General features: G+C 38.4%; 1 protein-coding gene across 1 annotated transcript in view; it reads left to right on the top strand.

The window, feature by feature from the left end:
* The first annotated feature begins 14,444 nt into the window (after positions 1-14,444).
* The window catches only part of PTPRR (protein tyrosine phosphatase receptor type R), a 362,799-nt gene continuing 358,260 nt past the window's right edge, over positions 14,445-18,983 (top strand). The window contains exon 1 of the mRNA XM_004386446.1: positions 14,445-14,828. Coding sequence (XP_004386503.1) covers positions 14,771-14,828 — 58 coding nt within the window. The 5' untranslated portion in view covers positions 14,445-14,770. The remainder of the gene's footprint in view (positions 14,829-18,983) is intronic.

The following is an 18,983-nucleotide window of genomic DNA, read 5'->3' as shown; positions in this document are numbered from 1 at the left end:
ATTATAACATTGAATGATGAGTTTCTGATGTATGTAGATGTAATACATATGAGAAGTATAACAAAGAAGGGAGGCTCAAGGAACCTATAAAAGAGCGAAATAGAAACTCTAAGTAGACTATGAAAGTGGTATATGTATATTTCACTCCCCAGAGAAACCACTTAAAGAAATGTTATAAAGAGAAAATGTCAAACAGCCAAGAGACAAATTAAAATGGAATACTAAAAAATATTCAAAAAATTCAGAAGAAGGCAGCAAAGGCGGCACAGAGGAATGTAGCAGAAGAGACAAACAAAAAACAACTAAGAGAATGGTAGACCTAAATCTAACCATATTAATAATTATATTAAATGTAAATGGCCTAAACAAACCAATCAAATCATAGAGATTGTAAGACTGTATTCAAAACGAGAAAAAAAAAAATACCCAGCTATATGCCATCTAGGAGAAGCTCATGTTACATATAAAGGCAGAGATACATCAAAAGATAGACCATGCAAATGCTAATCAGAAGAGAGCTGGAGTAGCTATATTCATATTAGCAAAATAGACTTCAAAACAAGGAATATTTCAAGGGATAAGAAAAACACCACATAATGATAAAGGAGACAATTCACTAAGAAGGTACGTATAATAATCCTATATGTGTATATTCTTAACAAGAAAATACATGAAGCAAAAATTGATTGAACTGAAAGAGAAATCTACAAATCTCCTTGGAGAATTCTACACTCATCCCTCAAAAATCAAAAGAAAAAGTAGACAAAAAAATCAGTAAGAGTATAGAAGACTGGAACAACACTGTGAACTAACTTGACTCAAGTGACATGTATACAACCCTCTACCCAACACAGAATGCACATTTTTCTACGGGTACAAGGAAAATTCTCCAAGATAAACAATATCCTGGGTCATAAAGCAGTCTTTAACAAATTTAAAAGAATTTAAATCATGTAGAATATGCTTTCAGACCATAATGGAGTTAAATTAGAAATTGATAACTCAAAAATATCTGGAAAATCCCCAAATGTTTAGAAATTAAACAACATACTTCTAAATTACCTATGAGTCGAAGAGAAAATTATGTGAGAAATTAATTTGAATTGAAAGAAAACAAAAGTTTAAAAAGCAAAATTTGTGGGAAATAGCTAAAGTAGTGACTGTAAGAAAATTTATAGCATTAAATGTTTATATTAAAAAAAGAAGAAAGGTCACAAGTCAAAGATCTATACTTCCACCTTAAGAAACTAGAAAAAAAAAAGAGTAAATTATATCTAAAGCAAGCAGAAGAAAGAAAATAATGGACAAAATCTGAAATCTATGAAATTGAATACAAAAAGAATTGAGAAAATCCATGAAATCAAAATGCTGTTCTGTGAAAAAGATCAATATCATTAATTAACCCCTATCCAGACTGACTAATAAATGTGACTACATGAAAATTAAGAACTATTCATCAAAACACACCATAAAGGAGAAAAGAAAAATCATGCAATGACAGAAGATTTTTGCAGCATAAATAAAAATCAGATTCCTAGTACTTAGGTTCTAGAACATATGGAGAACTTCTAAAATATCAGTTAAAAAAAAGAAAACAGTCCACAAAGAGAATTAACACAAAGGACTTAAAAACGCAATTCACACAACAGAAAACAAATGACCATTAAATTTTTTTAAAAAAAATGCTCTTATTACTACTTAAAAAACACAAATTTTACGAACAAGATATCATTTTATATGTATTGATTTGGCAAAGAAATTAGGAAGTCTAATACTTATTTGTGGATGAAACTATAGAAAAATTGATACTCATACATTGATGCTGAGAATGAAAATTCATACCAACGCAATAGAGAGCAATTTAGCACTTTAAGGTTAAGATAAAGATGGCTATGGCCTATGTGTAACCTAGAGAAACTATGGTAAATATACTGGAAAACATGGAAGATGTATTAAAATCAGATATACTGTTTGTAATAGCAAAAAAAAAACCCAAAAAAGTGAAAATAATTTAGCTGTCTGGGATATAATGCCAGTTCAGTAAATTTTAAAATGAAAAATTACTGCACACTGTTTAAGGATACCTATGATGAAGTTTAAACACATAACAGGAATAATAAACTCTAAAATCGCAATAGTCATTACATTTGAGGAGAAAAAGAATAGGGCTGTAACTGTAGCTGTATCATTAAGGTTTTTCTTTCTTTTTTTAAATAAAAATACCTGAATCAAGTGGGGGAAAATATTTTTAAAAAGAAAGGAAATGCCACACTTACTTATAACTTCTATTTATATAATTAATTTTACGGTCCTTTTCACCTAATGGTATTTTTGTGATTAAGGTTAGTCAATTGACTTATACATGGATAATGAAAAATGGGAAAAAAGATTTCTCATCTATGCCCTACTTTTAGTCATCATTCTTATAATATGGAGGAACTTGGTTAGAATGAACACATTTACGTTTTTCCTGATTTGCTAGGGGCTGAGGTCTGACTCAGAATCCCTAATGACCCATTCTTGACACATGATTTTGATACTTAGCATTTCTTCTTTTAATGGGGTGATGGCTTCATTGGCACTAAATTAGAAATGCCATGCAAAAATATTATAACTTTCGTTCTCCACTACATGTTGTCAAATGTTTTGGAGGGTAAGAGAGTGTCATTTGAATGCCTTTCCTCGGTTGCTTACTAGCAGCTCACAGTAATTGAGGAATAAAAAGTCAAGGACAGAATGCTAAAATGCAATGTTACAGTGAAAAATACGGTTGAGAACAATCTTAAATGCCAATGAAAATATGTTTCCAAAATACTATTAAGTAAAAAAAAACAAAAAAAGTTTCCAAATCCATAGTATGATTCTACCGGTATAAAATATTGCTAAAATTAACAATAACTATGTTTAATTCGGAAACCCTGGTGGCGTAGTGGTTAAGTGCTAGGGCTGCTGACCAAAAGGTTGGCAGTTCAAATCCACCAGGCCCTCTTTGGAAACTCTATGGGGCAGTTCTACTCTGTCCTATAGGGTCGCTATGAGTGGGAATGGACTCGACGGCAATGTTTTTTTTTTTTTTTTTTTTTTTTTAATTTAATGCACTGGAGCCCTGTTGGTGTAGTGGTTAAGCGCTGGGCTGCTACCAGAAAGGTTGGCAGAAACCAGCCGCTCCGCGGGAGAAAGATGTGATAGTCTGCTTTCTGTAAAGATTACAGCCTTGGAAACCCTGTAGGGCAGTTCTGCTCTGTCCTATATGGTTGCTGTAAATTGGAATCGGCTGGAGGGCAAAGGGTTTGATTTTATATATATATATACATATGTTTAACGCATACATAGAACCGTATATACTCAGAGTCGGGTGTACCAAAACTAGGCATACGAAAAATTAAGCATGTTTAGCACCAGCTGATAGAGTCCATGAACACATTTTCTTTTCTTTTTTTCTGTATGGTCTATTGTGCCATTGACATTTTTAGTTTTGTAATTTAGAAATGTTCAACTTCAGATTGAAGAAAATTAATTCACATGAAGGAAAACTTCATATGCATCCTGCCTGTTTTTACCCATTTCCTAGAAACAGGTAAACTTATATCCTATGTAATTATGCTTATGGATGATTCAAAAATAGTTTATTTTACATAAAAAATATGAAATGAAGATGGATTCTGAGTTGTTATGTCAATCGTGTAGCTATAGTTTCTGAGTTCTGTTAACAACTTTGTTATCCTCCCAGTTGAATTGTTGTAATGTTATTATTTGAATTCACGTGCAACTTGAATTAATGAAAATATCTGGTGGAGAATTATGCATTCAATCTGATCTGGTATTTGGTCAGATAGATTTCTTTTAATATGTTTTATATATTTAAAGGTATGCTGGGAATTGTTTCTGATACAGTTTGGTTTTCCAGACTGGTTAAGATATCTATGGATTCACAAGGGCCTTTGCTTTGGCTGTTCCCTCTGTCTGAAAAGTTCTTCACTAACTCCTTCATCAACCTCAAGTCTCTGCTCAAAGCTCATCTTTTCCGCGTGGTTTATCTTAAAGACCCTATTTGATTCTGCAAACTCGCTGCGCTCACATTCTGCCCCCCCTCTTACTCTGTTCTACTTTTTCTTTTCCCTGTAGTACTTACTGACTTCTACTATGCTATATAATTTACTAATTTCTTATATTCATTATTAATCATATATTTCTTCCTCCTAGAATGTAAGTTCCATGAGGGCAGGAATCTTTGTCTATTTTTTTCAGTAATATATCCCAAGTACTTGAAACACTGCCTGGCTCATCACAAACCAGAAAAAAAAATCAGTTGCCATCAAGTCAGTTTGGACTCATGGAGCCACCATTTGTGTCAGAGGAGAACTGTGCTCCGTAAGGTTTTCAGTAGCTGGTTTTTCAGAAGTAGATTGCCAGGCCTTTCTTCTGAGTAGCCTCTGGTAGATTTGAACCTTCAACCTTTTGGTTAGCAGCTGAGCACGTTAAGCATTTGCACCACCCACGGACTCCAGGCTCATCATAATTACACAATATGTATTTGTTTAATTTCTGAAATCAAATGGTATACCAGTGAAATGTCAGCAGATTATTCTATAGCTGTTTGCATGTATGTGAGATAGCATATTCCATTGCAACTTGACTTCATGTAACATTTCCTGGTATACTTACTGAACAAGACACTAGAGTAGCCCCGTTTGCATGGATTTTGATGAATGAGTCAAAATTTTGACCATAAACAGATGACTGCTTAGTTGTTTGGGTATATCAGTGATCATATAGTAATGAGTGGAAATTTTTAGTAAGATTTCTTGTAACTCTCTTTTCCATGTTGCAGAGGTACAGGTCTTTCACAAAAGAGTATTTTATTCTAAAAATGCTTCCCAACCCCAAACAAAAGACTTTTCTCTATCATGGAGTAGCTGCATGGTGCAAATGGTTATGAGCTCGGTGGTTTGAACCCAGAGGCATCTCAGAAGGAAAGCCTGGTGATTTGCTTCCAAAAGCTCACAACTGTGAAAACCATATAGAACATAGTTCATCTCTGAAACACATAGGGTCACCATGAGTTGGAATCGACTTGACAGCAACCCATTTACTGGTTGTCTATTGTGGACATAGAGCTAGCTGCAAGAGTGAGAGAATGAAGGAAGTATAAGAAAGAGAATAGCATTGAACTATGACTTTTAGTTTCAAAACGTGAGCAGTCAGTGAGAGGGGCATGAAGACCTGCCTGTATTTGGAGATATTCTTTTAAATCATTTTAGACTCGTGGAAACTGGGTAACTGAAAAGGAGTGGGATTAAATGATCTAATCAATCCATAGTTACTTACCCAGGATATTCTGGGTGTCCCAGGCTGTTGGGTGAACAAGTTGTTCCAAAGTTACCCCATTCAAGGAAACCCAAAAGAATGACCAAGCATTGTAGAGAATTTACTTAATTGCCCCCAAGTAGCTATTCTAACCCATAACAGAGGGTTCTCACTTCTGTGTGCTGCTCAGGATGATGGATGGTAAGTGCAGCCTGATTACTGTCTTGGGATGAGCAGAGAGCTAATGCAGGAGAGTCGGCGGTTTGTAAATCTATTACCAACATCTTGGATGAATCTGACCTTTACAGCACCAGAGTAGATGACAGTACAATACGTCAGCACCAAGGACTAGCTCCAAGGAAATTTCGCATTTCATTTTGAATAAAGTTTTAATGATGAACCAATAGCAAAGTCTATAGATATCCAAAGTCTTTCTGTCTCTGACATTTTGTATTTTACTAGGACAGCATGATCCACATATGTATAGGAAAATATATATCTGCCTTCTTTGGAGATATATAATTTATCTTTCCTAGAATCATACTGTTGGCATTTTGTGTGTATGTGTCAAACACTTCAAACAAATAAACCTTAACAAAACTAGAACTAAAAAATACTATAAAGTGTAATTGTTGTTATATATCTTGAAGTCTGTTCTGGGATAAAAATATTACATTTTCCAGTAAAGTCTCAAAGTAAGTCTTGTCATTAAGCAGGGAGGCAGCACTGAATAGTTGTTAACAGCAGAGTGCTAGGACTCAACAGCCCTGAGTTCTAATCCTAGTTTCACTGCTTACCGGCTGGATGACCGTGGAAAAGTTACTATCCTCATTTGAGCTTCAGTTTCCTCCTCTGTCAATAAAGGAAAATAATACCTCACAGAGCTTGTGTGAGAGTTCAGTGTGATAATATATATTGTGTAAATTTTCGGATTGTCTTCCCCCATTTTTTGTGCCCTTTGCAATTTTACTATTTTCCTCACTGTATGTTTATGCAGAAGGGTAGATTGTTCTTCTTTGTTATGCTTTGGATGATTATAAAAAGAACTAATAGTGAATTAGCATACCTGAACACAATATCTTTATTCACGAATTTCCAATTCATCCTTTTCATTATGAGACATTTCACTCTGAATATAGCTTAATTCAAATCAATACTTTGTAAAATTAAAGTGTTCTTCCTTTATCCCTCTTATTCATAGATATCACTCAGATAAAAGGAAACCAGCTCCGGGATTAATAAAGTGACTCTGTAAAGGATGGTGGGAGTCCTTGGATGGTGCAAACGTTTAACGCACTGGCTGCTGAGAGGTTGGTGATTCGAGTCCACCCAGAGTTGCCTTGAATGAAAGGCCTTAAGATCTACTGCTGAAAAATTAGCCACTGAAAACCCTGTGGAGCACAGTTCTACTCTGATACACATGAGGTCACCATGAGTCGGAGCTGACTCCACAGCAACTGGTTTTGGAAAGGATGATGCAGGACAAGCACATTTCAAATCTCAATAAGACGTTGACAATTTTTACATTTTGTTTCCACACAAGTTCAGAAGTTCTTTGAATCCATTTGCAAAGTCATTTCTCTTCCACTGCCTCACACAATCCCCTTGCCTTTCTCTTCATGTAGTTAGAACCTACTTACCCAGCTAGACTCAGCTCATTTCCTGTTCTCCACTGTCTTAGTCATCTGGTGTTGCTATAACAGAAATACCACAGGTGGATGGCTTTAACAAAGAGAAGTTTATTCTCTCATAGTCCAGTTGGCTACAAGTCCAAATTCAGGGCATCAGCTCCAGGAGAAGACTTTCTCTCTGTCGGCTCTGGAGGAAGGTCCTTGTGATGCATCAGTCTTCCCTTGGTCTGGGAGCATCTCAGCATAGGAACCTCAGATCGAAAGGAAGCGCTCTGCTCCCGGCATGCTTTCTTGGTGGTATGAGGCTCCCATGTGTCTCTGCTCGCTTCTCTCTTTTATATCTCAAAAGAGATTGGCTAAAGACACCATCTAATCTTGTAGACCTCATCAGTATAACTGCTGCTAATCCATCGTTTTACATCATAGTGATAGAGTTTACAACACATAAGGAAATCACATCAGATTACAAAATGATACACAATCATACAACACTGGGAATCATGACCCAGCCAAGTTGATAGATATTTTTGGGGGACACAATTCAATACATGACATCCACTAACAGTTTCTTGCCTGCTACCCATCCCCACCTCTGCTCCACCCCCCACAGAAGAGATCATTTCCCCTATTCTGCTCTACTCTACCTTAAGCATCCTAATATGAGTTTACTCCCTGTCTGTCCCTGTTCACTTGATGCTAGTCCCTAGAATCCACTGTGCTAAGCAATGTTCATCCTCCTGTAGATAATGTCCTGTGGATGGTTCTCACCTCAGAACTTTATCATCAGATTTTGGAACAGTATCTCTTGCCCTGGCCCAGTGAGCCAACTACAACTAACAATATGTGTTTACTATACGAGTACCAGAGGAGATAACAGCATAATACATTGTAGAAAAGCCTGGTGATCTATTTCTGAAAAATTAGCCATTGAAAACCCTATGGAGCACAGTTCTCTGATACATATAGGGTAGGCATGAGACAGAATCTACTCCATGGACAACTGTTTTGTTTTTTGTTTTATAAGAGGTAATACAGCATAGTTGTTTGATAGCAAATTATCTGTGTGAAAATACTAACTCTACTAACTTAATAACTCTCTAATGATGAGCAAGTTACTTCTCTGTGCTTCAATTGTCTCAATTCTAAAATGAGATCAAAATAGTGCTTTCTTGTAGGAATAGTATAAATTTTATATGGGAAGTCCATATGCTTAGAGTCTGACACATAGGAAGCACTAAATCAATATTAGTTATCAATATATACTTAAATAATAATAATATAAATAACTTAAATAGGAAATTCTAAAAGTCAATAGATCCAATTTCTCTATTTAGAGTGTCCTAATGAAGAATTCCCTTGTTCTTTTCAAAAGACTGCCTCTTGGTCTATGTACAGTTTCCTCATAAGCACAATTAGATGTTCTGGAATTCCCATTCTTTGCAATGTTATCCATAATTTGCTATGATCCACAAAGTCAAAAGCCTTTGCAAAGTCAATAAAACACAAGTAAACATCTTTCTGGTATTCTCTGCTTTCAGCCAGGATCCATCTGACATCAGCAAGGATATCCCTCATTCCATGTCTTCTTCAAACAGAACAAAGGGATACTGCATGGTTTAAAGCCAGAAAAGGTGTGCATCAGGGTTATATCCTTTCACCATACTTATTCAATCTGTATGCTGAGCAAATAATCTTAGAAGATGGACTATACGAAGAAGAGTGGGCATCAGGATTGGAAGGAAGACTTATTAACAACCTGCAATATGTGGGTGACACAACCTTGCTTGTTGAAAGTGAAGAGGACTTGAAGCACTTACTAATGAAGATCAAAGACTACAGCATTCAGTATGGATTGCACCTCAACATAAAGACAAAAAACAAAAATCCTCACAACTGGACCAGTAAGCAATATCATGATAAATAGAGAAAATATTGAAGTTGTCAAAGATTTCATTTTACTTGGACCCATGATCAACGCTCATGGAAGCAACTGTCAAGAAACCAAACAGTGTATTGCATTGGGCAAATCTACTGAAAAAGATTTCTTTAAAGTGTTAAAAAGCAAAGATGTAATCTGAAGGACTAAGGTGACGCCTGACCCAAGCCATGATATTTTCAACTGCCTCATATGCATGTGAAAGCAGGATAATAAATTAGGAAGATCAAAGAAGGATTGGCACCTTTGAACTATGGTGTTGGCAAAGAATATTGAATATACTATGGGCTTACAGAAAAACAAACAAATCTGTCTAGGAAGAAATACAGCCAGAATGCTCCTTAGAAGCAAGAATGATGAGACTTCATCTCACATACTTTGGACTTGTTATCAGGAGGGACCATTCCTTGGAGAAGGACATCATGCTTGGTAAAGCAGAGAGTCAGCGAAAAAGAGGAAGATCCTCAAAGAGATGGATTGAAACAGTGGCTGCAACAATGGGCTTGTAGGATGGCTCAGGAGTAGGCAATGTTTTGTTCTGTTGTACATGGGGTCGCTATGAGTTGGAAATGACTTGATGGCACCTAAGAGCAACAACAATGCAGGACGGCAGACATGAATGATTTTCCTCCGGTTTATAAATTGGTTAATGTGGAGGCTCATCGTGCTTAAATTTGTGTTGAGGACAGGCTCTGAAAGACTTATCTCCTGTGTAAACTCTCCCTGAACCCCACCTCATAAGAGAGAGATTAGGCATCTGCTACGGAGGAAAAGTCATATATTACTAGCTCTCTATTTGTCTTTTAAAATGTAAACGATTTCCTACTAAATAGACGATAGATAAATGGTAACTTTGGTGAAGGGAAGACAGTACACAATACTGGGGAAGCCAGTACAACTTGTACAAGAAAAGTTCATGGAAGCTCCATAGACACATCCAAACTCCCTGAGGGACTGAATTGCTGGGTGGAGGGCTGTGGGGACCATGCCCTTGGGGAACATCTAGCTCAATTGGCATAACACAGTTTATAAAGACAATGATCTACATTCTACCTTAGTGAGTAGCGTCTGGGATCTTAAAAGCCTGTGAGCAGCCATCTAAGATACTCCACTGGTCTCACCCCTTCGGGAGCAAGGGAGAATGAAGAGAACAGGATACAGGGAAAAGATTAGTTCAAAGGAGTAATGGACCATGGCTACCAAGACCTCCACCAGACTGAGTCCAGTACAGCTAGATGGTGCCTGGCTACCACCACTGACTGCTCTGACCGGGAGCACAACAGAGGGTCCTGGACAGAGCTGGAGAAGGATGTAGAACAAAATTCTAACACACACACAAAAGACCAGATTTACTGGACTGACACAGACTGTAGAAACCCTGAGAGTATGGCCCCCGGACACCCTTTTAGCTCAGTGGTGAAGTCACTCCCAAGGTTCACTGTTCAGCCGGGGATTGGACAGCCCCATAAAACCAAACGGGACTAATGAGGCACAGCAGCCCAGGGACAAGGACTAGAAGGTAGGAGGGGACAGGAAAGCTGGTGATAGGGAACCCAAAGTTAAGAAAGGACAGTGTTGACATGTCATGGGGTTGTTAAACATTGTCATAGGGCAATATGTGTACTAACTGTTTAATGAGAAACTATTCTGTTCTGCAAACCTTCATCTAAAGTACAAAAAAAAAAAAAAAGAATTATCTATGTGAGATCAAATTGACAACAGCAACTTAAAAGGTTTGATGGGAAGCATAGGGGGTACTGAGTTGAAGATAGTGTGATGGAATAATTTGGAAAAGCATAGTGAGAATAGCAGCACAACTGGAAGAACGTAATTGATGTCACTGAATTGTACATGTAGAAATTTTTGAAATGGTGTATCTTTGGCTACATATATTTTTACCAAAAAGAAAAAAGGTTTTCCAAGGTCAAGGAGCGAGAATGTGGACTTGTTGTGGAGTTGTTAACCAATGTCATAAAACACCATGTGTACTGACTGTGTAACGAGAAACTACTTGTTCTGTAAACCTTCACCTAAAGTACAATAAAAATTTTTTTAAAAAAAATGTAAATGATTTCCTTTAGGAAACATCTCTGTAGGCCAGTATTAATTTGCATGTTTCTCTCATTCTAATAATTTTCATGTGTCTCTGAATTGGAACTAGCTTTTCTAAACCCCAGGTGCAGTGTGTTAACCAAACTTCTTCTCTAACACTCCACATCACATTCACTAGCATTAGATTATAGAGTCAAGGAAAAGCAGCACGTGTAGATTAACAGAAACTATTTCTAAGAGTTCAGAGGTTTGCTTTTTCCAAAGGATGGGTTAATTCACCTATTGCTGTTCAATTACACATGCCATGGGATCAAAACCATTAGAGGTGTCATATTAGATCGACTCACCGAAGAATATGAATTTTTCTTGCTCCTTTGTCTCTATCAAGTAAATTAATGTCCAGTCACCAAAATTATAGCTCATATGAGGTTATTTTTGATACGCTGAACTAGTAGTATATCTAGTCAAATTAGAAATTGGAAAATTTTGCTGCTAAGTGTATTTTCTGGCACAGTTTAATAATTCAGCTATCCTCACCCTTGGGCAAAATAGCTAGCAGAAATCTTGTTGGCAAAGTCACAGCCAATTGTATTAATTGAATCTATAAATGTCCTGCTTCTCCTGGAATATATGTTGGGATTATGTGTGGAAAAGTAAGGGGTCTAGGACCTTACTGCAGCTATTGTTTCACTAGTATGAGGTATTTTCTTCTTGTGGAGACCTATGTAAGTTTGGAAATGAGGGAAGCCCACACTAAAGTCCTACCCTAAACCCTACAGCAGTTATATCTCTCCACACTAAACCCTACAGCAGCTCCACTACCAGATATTAGAGGAGAAGGGATACTCCTCTTTGTTGTTGTTAATTGCTGTTGAGTTGGCTTTAACTCTTGGTGACCCCCTGCACAACAGAATGAAACATTGCCCTGTCCTGTGCCGTCTTCACAATCCTTGATTTGTTCAAGTCCATTGTTGCAGCCATTGTGTATTCTGAGTGTCCTCCAACCCAAGAGTTCCAGCACTACATCAAATATTATTCTGTTGTGATCCATAGGGTTTTCAATGGCTAATTTCCAGAAGTAGATCACCAGGCCTCTTTTCATAGTCCTGGTCTGGAAGCTCCACTGAAACCTGCCCACCATGAGTGACCCTGCTAGTATTTGAAATACCTGTGGCACAGCTTCCAGCATCACAGCAACATGCAAGTCACCACGGTACAACAAACTGACAGATGAGTGATGTCCTCTAAGCTTTGTTGTTGTTGTTGTTGGGTGCCGTCGAGTTGATTCTGTCTCCTAGTTACCCCATGTGACAGAAGTCTTTCAGTCAGACTTCTCTATGAACTGCCCCATAGAGTTTTCTTGGCTGTAATCTTTAAGGAAGATCATCAGGTCTTTGTCCTGCAGAGCTGCTGAATGGGTTCAAACAACCAACCTTTCAGTTAGTAGCCTAGAGCTTAACCATTGTGCAAACTCTAAGCTTTAAGCACAGCTAAATAAACGATCTCAAAGGTCTATTTAGTAAGAATTCCAAAGAGCTAAGCTAATTGTCACTACTGAGCTTCATTTATCAACCAATTGCTTTTAATTTATTCGTTCTTTGATCACCTATTTTGTGTGAGGCACTGTTCTAAGCAGTTGGGAGACATCAGTGAGTAAAATTGTCTAAAGTCTCTGTCTTTGTGGAGGTCGCATTCCATGGTTGGGGGAAGGGATATAAGCAACAAACAGTAGGTTTAATAAGTAATTCTTTTGGTATGTTAGAAAGTAATATACGCTATAAAAAAAAAGGAGATCAGAGAAAAAAGAATCTGGAGTAAGAGAAGAGGTTACAGCTTACATGGGTTTGGAAGAAATGGTAGTGCCACAGAAATGGTGCCTGCCATCAAACCCTGGGAAAGAGAGGAGTGTGGACAGTGACACTACACATATCTCTATTTTTGGCATAGAAGACCTTTCCAATTTTTAAAAATACATCTTCCCTCCTCCCACCTGTTGGGGTGTAATTCCTGGCCTGTCTCTCAGTGATGGAGATGAAATAAATTATGAAAGAAAATGATGCTGCTTGAGCTCTCAGATCCTATGAGATCCTGCCTAATTTAAGCTCTGGTAAGTAGCACAGTTCCCATTAGTTGTCCCAATTCACAGAGGATGGGGGAAGAAAGCATTCAACTAGATACGCAGTTCAATTCAAAGAGCACTTGTTGATATCTGTTATTTCCCTAGAATGATTTTATTCAACGTAGGTCATACAAAGATGCAGAAGTTCTTTACAGAGTCTTCAACTGTCCTGTAAGACAAACTACAGATATGAACTATCTGAAAGAAAAATAATAGGCAATGCTAAGTAAATGTGTATGCATTCATATGTGGAAGAGAAACATCACTGTAATTTGAAGCTGGCCCAGGGCTTTCTGGACAAAACGAGGCCAAGGTTAGACTCTAGTAGGCTTGAGTGTGGTGGTGGTGCAAGTAGAGGCAATTAGAGCAGAGGCAAGAGCACCCATAAAGACACAGAAGTAGAAAGGTCAGTGTTCCTTGAATAGTTAAAGAAGTCTGACTGAAGGACTTCTTGACTCTGGGAGTAATTAGTCACTGAACTAGACTACTAGGGATCTCCACACATCAAAGACTTAGCAATAAGATGGAAAAAACAAAATATGGCAACCTACATTAGACAGACTGTAATAGCCTCCCTAGAAACACAAAGCTGGACCAGAGAAGCCCTGTTATGGCAGGTGATCCTATCACCTTTTACCTTACAGAACAAATAAAGATAATTATCTTCACAGATTAAAAGCGGCCTTCTTTTGCTTTATGGATATATTCGACTAGTCTACAAGTATGTGCTCACTTCTTTCTGTCGTTATGGCCATAGATTTTTGACTTGAGTCAGGAGAAAGTTTAAATACAGGGACTGAACTGGAAAGAGGGGAAAGAGAAACAAACAGGGGAAATCTGTTAGGAAGAAGGCACCCCCAGTCTGCACTCTTACTGCTTACTGAGGAGCAGGCTGTTTGAGGGAGCCTCTCCAGGCAGCCTAGGATGCTTAGCAGGCAAGCTACCTGATAAGCAGGCTATATTCCTGTAGGTGAGTGCTGAGAAGCTGGTCAATCTGACTGAGGCCCAGCAAACTCTTAACTCCCAGCAGTGAGCTCCGTCCACGTGTAAACCAAGATTTGGGGAAGGGGCAGGGTAGGTCGGTGTGGTTGACACTTTCTTTGGTTCTCTTCTTGGTTCCTCTGGTCATTTCCCCATTTCGTTCCCCTTTCCCCCTGCACACGGATTTTTGACAGACTCCACGCCTAATAGCCGCCCCAAGCAGTCCCCTGCGGTGGCGCCTGCTCCCCTCGCAGCCGCCGCTAAGACCCGGAAAAGTGGAATTTCACTTTGAAACTCACGTGCCGCTTGAGGGCCGGCGCTGGGCATGCTCAGTAGTCGCGGCGCGTCTGGGTTGCTGCTTGCTCTGCACTGGCGGCAGCGCCACCCGGCTCCGGAGCTGGCGCGGGAACGCGACCCTAGTCCACCCCTCCCGCTCCGCCGCAGCTGCAGGGCTTCCAGGAGGCCAAGCATTAACCACCTCCGAGCGCCAAGACACCCATCTCGTCCTCCCCCCGCCTCCCCCGCCAGCTTCCTCCTACTCTTCTTCCTCTCCCTCTCTCTTAGGGAGGTGAATCTGGTGCTTGTCTCAGTCAGCGCCACAGACAAGCTCTGCATACCCCAGCCGAGAACCCGCGAGCGAATCCCCTGAGACCAGAGGACCTTTGGCGGTGGCTCTTTCTAATCTTACTGTGCCTGAAGTGGGGTCGCGGAGGAGTTTCTTCTCCACCTCTCAATGCAAACACTATGCGGAGAGCAGTCAGCTTCCCCGCGCTGTGCCTGCTTCTTAATCTTCACGCTGCAGGTAAGGGGTTGCAGGGCAGGGCGTAGAACTGGAGCTGTGGATGAAATGGGAAACTGCAAATGCTTATGGACTCTAGGATAGCTTGCCTTGCAGAGAAAGCCTTAGAAAGGCAACGCAGGACACTACCTGGCAGGGAAGGGGTGAGGGAGCCATGCACCTGTTGGAAGACTGAGGGGAAAACTTGAGCTTAAAATTAACTATTAAGCCTTCCTTACATATTGAACATTTTCAGTATGAATACAGGTTTACTCCTCTTCCCTCCCCTTCCATATAGACTCCCTGTCCCCGTTTCTAGGTTATGCACTTGACTTCCACTCTTGCAGGAGAGGGACAAGACATCCTGCTGGATGTAACCTTTTCTACTGCAGCGGCTGTATCTATATGCTCTGTTGGTTTAGTGAGAGATCACACGGATGCATTGGCCGTAACCTGATGGACCACATCACCTCCCAAAAGATCTAAATACATGGTTCACATCAAATGCTGCTGCCCCAGGCTCCTTTGGCGCCTGCTCCTGTCGATCGAATTTTCTAAACCAGTAAGGGGGAGGAAAGGTTTCAAATGGTACCCTCTCTTCTGTTTCAGCACCATGGTCAGAGTCCACTGACAGGAAATAAAAACTCAATCACAGTTTCCAAGCTGACAACCCTGGGACAGATTTGATGGGGTCTAGCCAAAAGTGACAGTGAGACTGCTTCCAAATATGAACAGATTTGATCCCACAACCAATGTCAGGTTGTGTATAGAAGCAGACCTTAGGAAGTACACGTGGAATTTTATACGCAATGGCACTACGGACCTTGCTTTTTGGATACATAGTGCCTCTATGTAATGCAAAGACTTGCTCGACTGAATCCTTTATCATTTTTATACACACATGAACCAAAATAAAATATGGTAGAGAGGTTTTAGGAACCCTACTGCGACAGCAGTCTTCCATGCAGTAGTCCTGTAGCAACCAAAGGCTAGGCATTTTCCCTGAGTTCGCTTGTCATCCAATCATACATAATCATTCATTCCTTCAATTAAGATTTATTGAGTGTGTACTATGTTCCAGTCTTCATGGATAAAAATAACAGCTGTTTAATTAGTTATTGTGGTATTTTCTTAAAATAATGAGTGATTTTTTTTTCTATATGGGCAATAATAGGAGTGAAATATGGCAATTTCTTAATTCTAGCTAATGCTATTTTAATGTATTGTGAATCTTTTGAGCAATTAAAGTATAGGAGAATTAAGGCTATAATTAACTACACATGTTAATTGTTATAATTATGATGTTATATTATGTTCTTTGGCACCTTGTGAAAACCAGGATATAGCTATGACTTGGTCATTAAATTATTTGCAAACGGCTATAGTGAATCCTTTTATTACTACATACAATTCTTTAACGTTGAAATGTAAGATAAGAATACAAACGTTGAGTTTTATGTACATGATTGTTTAATGATAGCACTGATATAAATATCCATTACCCCCCAAAAAGCTTCAAGTTTAGGAATAATTCAACTGATGTACCAAAAATACCAAAATATTTTTCAAAGCTAATATATAAACAATCTTAAAAAGCATTCTACCTTGAATGTCACACTTAATATATCTTGAGTAATTATAGCTCAAAAAATAGTAACTAAAATTAAAAATAAGCATGTAGAAAACATCTCTAAATTATTGTGATGAACATTTGGGATAAGGAAAATAGAGGACTTTTATTCAAAGGAAAAACCTACTAGTCTGGAGCCCTAGATTATACCTGGAGCTCTGCCAAATGGTGTATTATCAAAGCCATGTCAATCCATCTCTACTTTGCCTTCTTAATTTACAAAAAAATAATGATTATTCTAGCAAATTCAATTTAATAAGACAATATGTTGAAGAGTTATCTTTTTCAGATTTCAGTTGCAAGATGCTATATAGAAATTAATTATATTCATATTTAATATAGTGTTTTAGATAGGTGTTTTATCACAGCAGATTGCAAGTTTAATATTGTGGTTCTCTTGCCAGTTTCATTTCGAATGCATTTTAATTTTAAACAGAAATTTGTGGGTCACAAGCTGTCATCAGATTAAAATTCATCACAGCTATCTGATAACATTTTCAGGACTTTCCATCAGAAATGAAACAAACACAGATTCCTTGATCTAACCTCCTCTTTATTTGGCCAATAAGAAAGTTAGTGGGTGGTAGGACAAAGACCAAGTAACCCAGTGATTTCTCTACTTGTTGAATGTCTTGAGTTTGGTTCTTTTACAGAAGACTTTTGTCTCAGGACAGAGACAGGCTTTATTACGAAGGGAAATGAATTCTATACACTCAGGCCTTTTTAACTGAAAAGCTAATTGATCCATTTTGGTTATACCCAGGGTACCAACAATTGTTTTATGCTGGTGGAAATAATGACATTGTTTGGAGGCTTTAGGGATGGGAGAAATTGGCTAACTGCATGTGAGTGCTCTTCTTACTGGTACTAGGAGCTGTTGCCTTCAATATAGCCATGCCCCTAATGATAAGGTAGAAAATTATTTTCAACTTGAGTGCCATCTCCAATTACTTGATCATGGTTTCCTGAGACATTGTACAAAAGAAAAAAAATGCTGACCCTGAGTTCTAACTCAATAGGGAAAAGTACTGTGATATATTTGTAATATTTGTGAGAACAAAAATGGAGAGTTAGGTACTATGCCATATAATTGACATCTCTGGGCAAGGTAACCCTGAAGAATTGCTGAATATGGAGCATATTAGAGAAGCTGGACTTAGCTTCTATCCGTGGCAGCTGATTTTCATAGATCTCCTTAATTAAAAAAAATTATAGTTATTGTTTACCCTTTTACAGATGAGACAACTCTTATTCTACAGATGAGAAAACCAAGATCCAGAATAATGAACAGTCTGTTAATAGCATGGTCAGGATGAAAACCCAGGTGTCCAGACCTGTGACTGCATACTGTTGAAAATTACACACTGGTTCTAATAGGTGAGGCCACCATTGAGTTTGTGGTGCCAAATCTCCATTTTTTACTCTTTCTGTGAACTGATATAATACATAAACTCTAATTGAAAAGACAGCTTGGGGAATAGCCAAGAAGGTAACCAAAAGCTTCCCCAATAATATGGATGGTAAAAAACAAAAATCATGTGGAAGATCCACAGATAGCGTATTTTCTTCAGTGTTTTTTCTCTTTCCTTGCCCAAAGAACTCTATCCTGTTTGAGCAGATGATATTACTTATAGGGTAGTATTTTCTCTGCAAGGGAGTGAAGTCCTTGAGAGATCTTAAAAATTCTCATGTGAAAGTTTTTTGTTTTGTTTTTTTTCCCCTAGTGAATGTCTTGCTAAACAAATACAGAAACTGGTTTCAACCCATTACTCTCTCCTCAAGCTCTGGGAAAGACTCACAAATTTCCTCTTTGTACTTACTGCCAGCCTTTCTGAGTGACACAAAGACTGCCTTCAGTGTGTCCCCTAAGCTGCTTCCTCATTCTCAGAGAACTGTGTAGTCAATCTCTCTAGTCTTTTGGAACATAGGTTCCTATGATGGAGTCAAGAGGATCTGGGAGGTCATTTTCAGAAGCACCATTCTCAACGGAAAGCATAGACTTCTAGGAAAATGATACTTCCTCATTTTTTTAAGATTTCAAGATACCTATTCTCAATTAATAGTTTCTTAGATCTCCAGAATCAGATTTTCTTATTCAAAATCACCTCCCAGGCTTTACAATGGCCCGGTCTCTGTTTGATTCTGTCCTCCCATTAGATCTCTGATCTCATCTCTCACCAAAAAAAAAAAAAAAAAAAAACCCAAACCAGTTACCATCAAGTTGATTCTGACTTATGGTGACCCCATGTGTTACAGAGTAGAACTGCTCCATAGCAGTTTTCTTGGCTATAATTTTTAGTAAGGCAGATTGTCAGGCCTTTCTATTGTGGCGCTGTTAGGTGAGTTTAACTATCAACCTTTAGCAGTTGAGTACAAATCACTGCACCATCCAAGGACTGTCATCTCTCACTATTCTCTTTATTATTTCTCTCAAGTCACATGGGTCTCCTTTCTGTTGCTAGTTGCCAGGCACTCTCCAACTTTATTTGCATAGGTCTTTCACCATCTGACATACATTTTATATATTTGTTTTGTTTACTGTGTTTTTC

The sequence above is a fragment of the Trichechus manatus genome, unplaced genomic scaffold (genome assembly GCF_000243295.1).
Source record: "Trichechus manatus latirostris isolate Lorelei unplaced genomic scaffold, TriManLat1.0 scaffold00164, whole genome shotgun sequence".
Classification (NCBI taxonomy): Eukaryota; Metazoa; Chordata; class Mammalia; order Sirenia; family Trichechidae; genus Trichechus; species Trichechus manatus.
This window is presented reverse-complemented; position numbering and strand designations above follow the sequence as displayed.